The 12,003-nt window shown below is 41.0% G+C and overlaps 1 protein-coding gene across 1 annotated transcript in view; it reads right to left on the bottom strand.

The window, feature by feature from the left end:
- Positions 1 to 2,786: 2,786 nt before the first annotated feature.
- LOC144772260 (uncharacterized) overlaps positions 2,787 to 12,003 on the bottom strand; it is a 71,317-nt gene continuing 62,100 nt past the window's right edge. Inside the window, exon 3 of the mRNA XM_078656482.1 lies at positions 2,787 to 11,519. Coding sequence (XP_078512608.1) covers positions 8,586 to 10,331 — 1,746 coding nt within the window. The 5' untranslated portion in view covers positions 10,332 to 11,519 and the 3' untranslated portion in view covers positions 2,787 to 8,585. The remainder of the gene's footprint in view (positions 11,520 to 12,003) is intronic.

The raw sequence follows: 12,003 nt of genomic DNA, 5'->3' as shown, positions 1-12,003 counted from the left end.
CCGGAGCGAGAATTATCGAGTCCGTGGAATTTTTATGAGCCCAAGACCCGCCGAGGCAGGGAATTGAACCCTGGTCCAGGGCCGATCTCAGCTTCCGGGTCTGCCGCCTCTAACCCCTGAGCCACACTTCTCTCTGTCTTCCAAGAAACCTTTGATTTGGGGCGTTCCACAAGGTTCTGCCCTGAGTCCACTCTTGTTCAACGTATACCTTAAACCTCTAGCAAAAGTGGTTGAATCTTGGGGCGTGAAAGTAATTTTTTATGCTGACGACACCCAACTAGTGTTCTCTTTTAAAGACCACTCCGAAACATCATTCCACAACTTTCGGCACTGCATGATGATCATCGCGGCTTGGATGTCGGCCAATAACCTAAAGCTCAACACAGAAAAGACGGAAGTCTTATTTTTTAACCAGAAATCTCCCACTCCTTCCAGTCTCTGGTGGCCTGCTGAACTCAACCCTCCTCCGGAACCAGTCCAAGCTGCCCGTAATTTAGGCTTCCAATTTAACTCTGCCCTCTCCTGCAAGACACAAATAAACAAAGTCACCTCATCTTGCTTTGGAAAGCTTCGTATGCTAAAAAAAATCATCCCCTACCTGCCTCTGGACTCTCGTAAGACTGTAGTCCATGCCCTCATCACCGCTCATTTGGACTACGCAAATAGTCTTTATGTAGGTGCCCCGGCGTACCTAGTAAACCAACTACAGAGAGTCCAGAATGCAGCGGCCAGGCTGATTTGCAACATTCCCTTTCGCCATTCTATTTCAGCCCATCTGATTAAACTCCATTGGCTCCCAATAAGACTCCGCATTCACTTTAAAGCCTTAATATTGGCTTTTAGAGCTCTTAATGATCGAGGCCCCATCTACCTCCGTCACAGAATGAAGCTCTCACATGCACCCCGAAACCTCAGATCCAATCATCTCCGCCTTATGATCTGTCCTCACTACCGTTTGGCACGCATGGGAGGAAGGGCCTTTGCAGTGGTCACTTCGAAACTGTGAAACCTGCTCCCCTTAGAGCTAAGATTTATGACGTCCGAACCCCTTTTTCGAAAAAAATTAAAGACCTGGTTGTTTTCCCTCATCTAGTCTCCCCTTATCCCTTTTCATCCCCCTGATCCTCTTGAGATAAATGTCTTCAGCGCCGGGACACCTCCGTCGGAGATAGCTGAGCGCTTTATAAACTACTAAATAAATAAAAAATAATACAGTCAGAACATGCATCCGGTAACAGACTAGTGTGAGTTCTCTTTTGTACTATAATTGATATTTCTGTAATGTACATTCAGAATATTTAAATTATTTCAGTCTACAGTGACTCAGTGGCGTAACGAAACTTGAGGAGCCCCCCTGAAAAATACATGGGGGGGCCCTCCTAGCGGCACAGCCCACCACCTTCTACTTTGCCTCATCACCCAAAAATCTGGTATATTTTGATTTTTAAACCTCCAACATTTAATGAAATGCCTCTATATTGTCTAGTTCAATGTTTTAATAAGAAAGTGGGAAAAACTCTTAATATATAAACTGCGCCATTTGTAACATTATTGTCAAGAGCAGATTATTTAACTGAGACAGCAATCAGAACAATGCCAAGGAGTGGTCCTATTGTCTTAGGAACTGCCTATCGCTGAAGAACAAAGAACAACTATTTTGATAGACAATAACCTGAAACTTTGAAAGACAAACCCAAACTTGCAATTTCACAGACTCGCCTGACAATATACATGAGGAGTACACAAGCTATAACTCAGTATACTGCAAGCTCCAAGAGAGATAAACTAGTAAATTATCTGCATGCCACACACTTGCGATTGTCAAGGGTGTACATGAAAATAACGTGAATTGAAGAAGCAATTTTAATTTCTACCATCATGCCTGCATTAGTAAACAGGACAAAAACAGGCAGGCAAACGAGGCTGGTGATGAAAACTGCTTGGATGCTTCAGAACATTGTTGCAGATGTTTGTCCGTTTGAATTTATCATTTCTGTAGAGTAAACAATGCTAATTGCAAGATTTAAGAATGCGATAGCTGCAAGAATCCGTGGCTGAGTGAATCTGACTAACGCTGTCAACCGTACCCCTCAACTAATTCAAACTGTCCGAAGTAGCAGCGGCATTGATTTCCGCGCCTTTCCCAGTCCCTCCACGAAGATGTGAACCGATTTGAAAAACTAATTCTCTTGCACGACGGCGTTCACACCGCCAGAACAAGAAGACTCAAGTTTGACACCCACGGTATTGATGACACTTTAAAGCAAGCGCACCCTTGGTTACGAAAAAACAAGTTTCCATGGACCTGATTAATACCGCCTCTGAATCAAACAGCAGGACTCGAAACGCGTCGGCATTTCTTCCTTTAATAACATTCAATGCCAGCGAGATTTGTCCACCAACCGGCATCTATTCCCTGATCTGAATACGAATAGATTTATATTGTATCAGGACACGGGGTGACATCTGATAAGTTTCTTCACTCCACATGTTTTGTATTGATGATTGAGATTGAGATTTGTGATCATTGAGTTTTTCAGCAATTATTAATTGTTCCATGTTTCAGCAAAATTGCAAGCACATTGTTGTTATATGTACAGTCACAGGTTCACTATTATGTTTTGTCATTGTAAGTGTTGATGATTTGTTTTTCATTGTGTTTTAAAACATATGGCAATACATGAAGTTGACGACGGTCTTTGTTCTGTGTAGATATAAAAAGCATTTGATGATTCAGCAAAAAGAAAAACAACATAAATCAATGTCAGGATAAATCAATAAAGTTGTGTTTATCCTCAAATTAACATTTATTGTTTGAATTCACATTAGAGGCTTAGGTAACCCCCCTTAGTTTCACAATTGCAAGATTTAAGGCACACGTTTTACAGACCATATCAGCAAGTAGTTGTTAAAGCAAAGGAAAAAGTGCAAATACTTTCAAAGTGCAAAATAATACAATCAACAGTGCAGCAATATACAAAAATCATGCATTTCATGTAAAACAATCCCTCTTTCTTCTTGCATCAAGGAATAGTTGCAAGAAGGCGAGTATTCAAGGGAAAGATACAAAACAAGAAGTAGCAGGAGGGATGGGACTGGGAGGTAATCACTCAACAGGAGTTAAAGGGATAGCTGCAAGAAAGCCTGAACTAAATGGATGGCTGCAAGGAGGCAGGAGCTAAAGGGACAGAGCCAAGAAGACAGAAGATAAGAGGCTGGAGCTATCTTGAATGTATTGTATTGTTATATTTACAGAGGGCTTACTACCCCTATGTGGAGCACTAAAGCGCTTACCTCTTGCCTACATGAGTAGCAAGCTATACTATGTGTAGGGTGTGTGGTTCGAAGGGTGTTGTATTTGTTTTGATGCTCTGTGGGAAGTGTTTCCATGTTGTGTTTGAGGACCACTGAGCGGGGTGTGTGCAGTTTATTGTGCAATAGTGCACAGTGCTAAGCAATCTGACGGATTAGGTGTGAGAGATATGCACGCTATTTTGGTTTTCATCGCTCTGCAGGTCCATTCATGCTATTTCTATAGTTCATAATCCCACTTTGATGGTTACAGCACTGAGTCGTCCATTCTGAGATGCTGTGTCTACTGTTTAAAGTTAATGGCTCTGAGCAGGCATAGATTAAAGAGTAGGGATTTGTGGAGATCTCTGCTGGAATGGACTTTGTTAAAAACATCCCATATCTCATTGCCATTGTGAGGTGCCAAGAAGTAGTCGCCAGTGGTAGTATGTAGGTAGTTGGATCAGAACAGAATTGTCTCTGTGCTGTGCTGCATCACATGTCTGCAGCAGGTTCAGCTGACTGCCCCTGAGATTCCTCAAAGTGAGGATGAATGAGGAGTGTGTGAGCGCTGTACTGCGCAAGATGCGTGAGTTCAAGATGAGTGTGTAAGTGATGCCTTGAGGAGGTATGTACATTTTTGGTGCAAATACCCATCCACATATAGGTTAGTATATAGTGATTTGCGACAAAAACATGGCTGTTTGCTTGTAATGCTTGAAATGGAAATATAAAAGTGTGAGTACTCTATCATCTGGCGAACCTGTTTTCAACTGAGAAGTGCTGGCACTGTCCCATTAAAAGTAATGCACAAGTGCTGAGAAGTTTATTTTATTTATTTATTTATTTGCAAACTTATACCGCGCTAGGACTCGACTCCCGAAGGAGTATCTCCGCGCCTCTGGCATCATCTGTGAGCAAAGAAACCCAAACATATAGCAGTCCTCCCTAGATAAATGACCTAGTACTGAAAGAGAAAAGTTTTAAATTTTTTCCTGAAAAGAAGGTGTTCTCTGCATAGTCTGATTTCCATGGGGAGATCATTCCACAGCTTCGGGCCAGCCACTGACAAGGCCCTACCCCCTTGTCTTGTCTTCTTAAACCTGGGAACACATAGCAGTTGTTGATCTCCTGATCTAAGAGATCTGGAGGGGACATATAAATTAAGCTTTTTAGTCAGGTAGTCGGGGCCTTTCCCTGTGAGACATTTGTGAATGACACAGCATATTTTAAACTTCACCCTTTGTTTCACTGAAAGCCAGTGAAGTTTGGTTAACAGAGGTTTGGATGGAGTACGAGCAGGGACATTAAGAACAAGACGTGCAGCGGTGTTTTGCACAACTTGTAATCTTGCAATAATCCCCTTGTTGGCGGCTAGCAGCAATCCATTGCAATAATCTAATCTACTCAACACGAGCGACTGTACCAGAGTTCTTCTGGTGGTATCAGGGAGCAGGGGGAACACTTTCCGGAGAAGCCCAATAACAGGGAAACAGGAGCCGACCACTTGATTTCCATGTTGTTTCAAGGCAAGCTCTTGATCCAATTTTACTCCAAGATCTTTTACAACCTGTTTAGGCTCAGGGACTGGGCCCAGATCTTGAGGCCACCAGTCAGGAGTCCACAGGCGTTTAGCTTCCCCGAAGAGCATCACCTCCGTTTTAGAAACGTTGCACTGAAGGAAGTTTGATGCCATCCAGTGGGCCACCTTTTTCATCCCCCTGGCAAAGGAGTTTCGCACTTCAGGTGTCAGCGTTTTAAACGGAAAGAGGAGTTGAGTATCGTCCGCGTACGATACCGGGATGAAGCCGTGGGATCTCATGATGTTAGCCAGGGGGGCCACGTAGATGTTAAATAACGTGGGGCTCAAACAAGAGCCCTGTGGCACCCCCTTTGAGATCTCCACCTCCTCCGACCGATACGGACCCAAGATGACACTTTGGGTACGCTTTGTGAGAAAACTCCTTAGCCAGGCCAGCGCCTTGCCTTCCAGCCCGATGTCAATTAATCTGGAGATCATGATGTCATATGACACAGTGTCAAACGCCGCTGACAGATCTAAAAGCACCAGGATAACGGAAAAACCTCTATCCTGTAGCAGGTAATCTCTCAATTAATGTAGTGCATCAGTGCTGAGAAGTGCAGGTACTCTCCCTGTCAAATTTCAGAAGTGCAGGCACTCAGTACCAGACTTCACCTGCCCATTTTAAGCACTGGTTGCATGGGACAGCCCGTGGACCACCTATAGTACACCCCCTTGACACAAAGTATCACAAAGTGCAAGTTGTTCTTAACACTACCTTCTTGAGAAATTTCTGGATTACAAACTGTAGGAAAAAAACGAAGATAGCTCAGACTTTCTAATAGAAAATAAGCTTCCCTCTTTAATACTTTGCAGGTAGGAGACACATTGATGGAATTAGAAACTCTTTAATGTCTCATTAAAAGCTAAAATAATGGCGAATGGAGGACATAAGCACACAGCGTGATTCAGGCTGACCCTCTCTATCTCGAGGGTACCATGAGTGAGGCAGCTCTGAAACCCACACATCACTGTCAACCTCCAGCAGGTCCACCGAAGTGATTGTCATCATTAATGCCAACTGTTGATAAAAATGCCAGGAGTGTATTTCAAAATCAAAGAAGCTAGGCAGTATTGTGTTCCATCATTACCACGTAATAGACTTCAGGATTCCAGGCCACTGTGCTAAGATGACATTATTTACATTCTGTTACCCACTGCAGGAGTTCCCAAGTTCATTCAACATATTTTTCATGAGTTTTGTGGTAAATAACATAGGAGACAGGCATTATTACCTCCCATGTGAATGAATAATATGTTTTAAAAATACATGCATTTGATGAAAATGTAGGCTTTGTTATGCTACTCATCTTGTTGTACCATTCTTGTTGACATAAAGAGAGAATATTTGCTATGTTGACACTAGGCAGTCTACGGAAGAGGAGGTTGTTGCAATCAAGTGTGGTGCTTCTGACTACTACTAATTTCTCTTACATGTTGGTGTAGTGTAGTGCTCATTAAAAGAAATGCCTGACTGCCCACTATGCATCGCACAAACCCACAAACCACAAGCTCGCAGTTGAAAAATGCTTTGTGGGTTCAACCAGCTCCCAATTTTGTGAATTTCGGCCAATTCAGAATTTGGCCATCTTAATTTACCTAGAGATGAATGGATTAAATATATCTCTAGATGTTTTGTTTGCTTCTGCAGCATGATACTCTTTCAGTGAGGTAATTTTTCATGTTGAGGAAATGGGGCATGAGCACACTTGTAATGCAAAGAGAAATGGAAATGTATTTTCCATGATGGGCCTAGCCATGCCAGCACACATGGTAACTATGACCATCATGTTCACAGATGGCCCGAGGGATATTTTAAGGTTTTTGGGGGCCCTGGGCCAAGCATATTTTGGGGGACCCTGTTAGGAACAGTTTTAAATTCATGATCCAGTTTCAGCTCTTTCATGTTCTCGTTGGCCATGTCAGAGACAGTGCACAGGCACACTGGTCCAAATTCAAATTATGTTTACATGTAAACATTCAGGGATAGGGGATGTGTGTTTTTAATACAGTAACACAGGAGTATCTCACTATTAACTCCAAATAATCTCTGTGACACAGACGTTTCTCATATGTGAGGTACTAATTTGATCTTAAAGAAACTTTTTGAATGGCTGTTGCATGTAACATAAACACAACATTTAACTACAAAATGTCTGTAATAGACACTCACCCAAATTGAAAATTAAGCAAGCAAGTGGTAGCTGAACGTCATCTCCACAAACATAATCACTTCAAATATTGCCTAATTTTCACACAGTTACAGAAAAAAACAGGAATGGGGCATGCGTAATTTACTGAATATCTGAATGTGAAGCACGATTAGGTATTTTTAGCAAAATGAAAAATGAACATTGTCATATCAACAGAACACCACACCGCTCCTCCAGAGGAAGCATGCAATCATAGAAAACAATTTAGACTTGTCAATTGTCCGCTTTCATAGTTTCCACCAAGGTGCAATGGAATTGCTGCCTAAAATCCTTAAGACTGGCTGCAGCATCTGCATAAATTGTCATTTACCAGGTTTTTATTTAGGTATGCGTCCCACCCCTCTCCCCCTTGCAGCTACTGGAGTGTTACCCGCCCTGTAATAAAAAAACATCAATAACTCCAACAATGCCCTCGCAGGGCTGCAGGGTCGCTTTCAACAATATTTCACGTAAGGACTAAAAGCTTATTATTATGTGTTGCTCAAGCCTTGCAACGGTACCAAGCAACCTTGCCTGGGGCCCTGAGTAAAAGCAGCCCCGAATGCAGAGAAGTGAAGAAAGAACGCAGCAGAACTTAACAACATAGCGAGCGACTGGAGTACTACTACCAGTCATGCCATCGCCTCACTCTCTCTCACCCACTCACCTGACACCTGCCGCTTCGGTGTCATGCATGGGCCGACGGCAGGAGACCGCAGCTGGAAATTACATTTTGTCTTGGTCCCAATGTCCGAAATGGCCCTATCGGCCCTCGCATGTGTAGTACACTGACTAGTCTGCGTATGACAATTCAGTCACACCAGCGCAGCTCTTCCCACCCTATGCCCCTACCCTGAGGCTCAAGACAGCACTGAAGCGCGTGTGCAGAATACACCATATAATAGCGACAAGCATAACATTAAAATTAGGCCCCAGCGACGGACCCTTAGGGTACTGTGCCCTGCAGGGGCCCCTGGAGCTCGGGCCCCCCGAACTGCGGGGGCGTTTGTTACGCCCGTGCAGTGACTGTCATATGATCACACTATGTAGTGAAAGACTTTTTACAGTTTGGGCCTGATTATGATTTGCTTCTAACTTTCTGACCCATGTGCTAACCCCTGTTTACTCATAGGTCAGAATTACGATGTTAAAGGTATTTAACGCATCCAATATTTATCGGACGTGTTGAATAACTCAACTTTTGTTAAATTTCGGCAGTCTAAACCGGACAATATTTAACCACAGAAAACAGGCAGTATTTACCATATCATGCAGATTTTGGGGCATTAAACATCTAAATCCACAAGTTGTTCCCCATAAACTCATAATAGGAGTTATTTATCGCACCAGATAAATACCATACCCTGTGGTATCATTATTTATTAGGGGCAATAACTACTTGTACTCAGGCCCTTAGGACATTAATATGATTTGTTTCCTTTATCTCTTCCAGATAGAGTGATAGGTAATTTTTTCCCAGAAGTAAGTAAATGTACTTGGTTTCTCTGATGTAAATATTCTTATTTGTCACTGGATCTACATATGTAGTGAAGGTGTGTGGTTCTCAGATGACGCAACAGATTACCTTTTTGAGTGAAAGGTTTATAACATACAGAGCATTTATATGGTTTCTCTCCACTGTGAACCCTCTGATGTATCATCAGTGTTCTCTTTGTAATGAAAGCCTTGTCACATTCAGAACATTTATATGGTTTCTCCCCTGTGTGGATTTTCTGATGAACTGAAAGATGAATCTTTCGCTTGAAAGCCTTGTCACATTCCGTACATTTATATGGTGACTCCCCCGTGTGGACTCTCTTGTGACTGTACAGATCACTATACCGCGTAAAAGCCTTATCACATTCAGAACATTTATAAGGTTTCTCTCCAGTGTGAGTTCTCTGATGTATTGTCAGCCTTGCCTTATCAATGTATGACTTATCACATTCAGAACATTTGTAGGGTCTCTCTCCAGTGTGATATCTCTGGTGCACTAATAGTTCAGTCTTCAGAATGAAAGCCTTGCCACATTCAGAGCATTTATAAGGTTTCTCTCCCTTGTGATTTCTCTGGTGTAATGACAATATATATTTTTGTTTGAATGCCTTGTCACAGTCAGTACAATTATATGGTTTCTCTCCAGTGTGATCGCTCAGATGCCGCATCAGATGAGGCTTGGCTTTGAAACCCTTGTCACACTCAGAACATTTGTATGGAATCTCACCGCTGTGAGACAAGTGATGTCTTCTTAACTCTCCTTTTGTAATGAAAGCCTTCTCACATTCAGAACATCCATAAGGTTCTGTCCCAGTGTGAACTCTCTGATGTATTACCAATGATGACTTTAAACTGAAAGCCTTCTCACATTCAGAACATTTATAAGGTTTCTCACCGGTGTGAGTTTTCTGGTGACTGATTAGTCCACCTATTCTAGTAAAAGCTTTTTGACATTCGGAACATTTATATGGTTTCTCGCCGGTGTGATTTCTTTGATGTAATATTAGCAGGCCCTTTGTGATGAAACACTTGTCACATTCAGAACATTTATATGGCCTCTCACCGGTGTGTGTTCTCTGGTGACAGATTAGACCACTTTTTACAGTAAAAGATTTTTGACATTCGGAACATTTATATGGTTTCTCGCCAGTGTGATTTCTTTGATGTAATATTAGCAGGGCCTTTGAAATGAAACACTTGTCACACTCGGAACATTTATATGGTTTCTCGCCAGTGTGATTTCTTTGATGCATTATAAGCTGACTCTTTGTGATGAAAAACTTGTCAAATTCAGAACATTTATATGGTTTATCGCCAGTGTGTGTTCTCTGGTGAAGGGTTAGACTACCTCTTATGGTAAAAGCTTTTTGACATTCAGAACATATATATGGTTTTTCCCCAGTGTGAAATCTCTCATGAACTGTTAAATCACTCTGTTTTGTGAAAGCCTTATTACACTCAGAACATCTATATCGTTTTTCCACCATGAGAATTCTCTCATGTGATGACGATTTACTCTTTTGCTTGAAAGTCTTGGCACATTTAGAACATTTATATGGTTTCTTTCCAGTGTGATTTGTGTGAGGTAGTACAAGTCCATCTTTTTGACTGAAAATCTTGTTGAATTCAAAGCATTCACATGGTTTCTCATCAGTATGAGTTTGTTGATCTATCAGCAGCTGTGCCGTTGTCATGAACATCTGGCCACATTCAGTCCATTTATAAGGTCTTCGTTCAGTGTAGCCTGACTTTTGTCCAATGAGAGCCATTTGTGATACAGTCTTTACCTTTGAGACATTGAAATGTTTTTTTTTCAGTATGGTTTTGTTTGCCTACCATCAAATGGCTTTTTCTAATAAAAGTCTTGGTAAACACTGCAGATTTATTTTGTCTTAATATGCTGACATCTTCTTGATGTTTTTCCAGATGGGTCTCCTTGATGTTTTTCCAGATGGGTATTTATATAGAAATCTCTGTTACATTTAGTGCATTTGTGCACCTCCCCCATTTGAACACATTATGTTTAAATAATTACATAGTTGTAATAATATTCTAGAGACACTGAGTAAATGCATGTAGCTTCTCCTGTGTCTGTCCAGGTTAGTACTTTCAAGTTAGGTACATTTTACTAACACGTAGAAATGAAAAATAACCTCTCTACATACTAAATTATTGGTACTAATATTACAACTGCAAAGCTGTGTACTTAAATGAAGTGCACCTTTCTCTTTGCCATGACAAATTAAGTAAATAATTTCTACTTATAGTCCCACTGTGTACAGATGCTCAGCTAAGTTAACACTGTGGAGGCATAATTTCTGCATTCTAACTCTCTCCTATTTCCTTTCTCGGTGGTATAAAGTCAATATTATGGCATTAGCTGGCACACTTGATTTGTTAGAAGATAGCCATTTCTGTTCTCATATTCAGTGTTTATTTACATGGCATTACTCTGTGCTAGCCTCTCACTAGGGGATATTCTGATGTGTTGCTAGAGTTGCCTGTTACGCAGAAGACAGCAATAGGTAGATGTGTCCGTGGCTGGTGTCCAGTGTAAATGTATACATTTTCTGTTGTTATTCAAACTACTTTAGCCTGGAAAGATTTATTACATTCTAAACATTTCTGTGGACTTTCTCCTTTGTAGGTCACTTGATTGATTAGAGTTCCTTGAGGTGTTAATTTGTAGACATACTGAAGAGATACTCCTTACTCCTTTGTTGTGAGGTACTATGTCCCTTTCATCATTCTATTGGGGTCTGCTACCAATTCAGCACAGAAAAGGCTGTTTGTCTAAGGATCGCATAGCAGTAACAATTGTAGAGCTTCTTTAGTGGAAAAAAATCTCCGAAAACTGTTCCGTACTTTTCAAGTGGTTAGTGTCTCAAAAGTTGAATTGCAATTCCTGGTGTCCAAGATATTCCTCTGATTATTGCTTTTATTTTTGCTGTCTTTCACTAAAAGGACAAAAATAATATCTAAGCATTAGCATTTCATGAGCCCAAAAAAACAAATATCAGAATTAAAAAAATCTATTTGTTTTCTTATATGGAAATGAATTAACAAAAGCCAGGTACACAATTGTACATTAGCATAGAAGTGATTTAATCATAATCTAATGAACATGGTATTTTATTTATGTGTAAACCAAAACACTCGCAATCTTGTAACGAGATCCAGAGCACATTGTTAGTCATTCATTAACAATGTTCACATCACAAATTATAATGGACACTGAGAAATCTGCAATCCAAAGACCAAATACATGACAACAAACATAGGAAAAAGTGGCAAACATGACTCTGCTGACAACATGGATTAAAACAAAAACCTGGAAGTGTAATCCAATGATTACAGCATGAATTGACGCTGACATAAAGACATCTATCATTAATGGTAATATCCACAGCATGTATTGGGCTAAATATGAAAGCTTCTAAG

This window comes from Lissotriton helveticus, chromosome 8 (assembly GCF_964261635.1).
Source record: "Lissotriton helveticus chromosome 8, aLisHel1.1, whole genome shotgun sequence".
Lineage (NCBI taxonomy): Eukaryota > Metazoa > Chordata > Amphibia > Caudata > Salamandridae > Lissotriton > Lissotriton helveticus.
The sequence above is the reverse complement of the archived record's forward strand: the minus strand, read 5'-3'. Positions and strand labels throughout refer to the sequence as shown.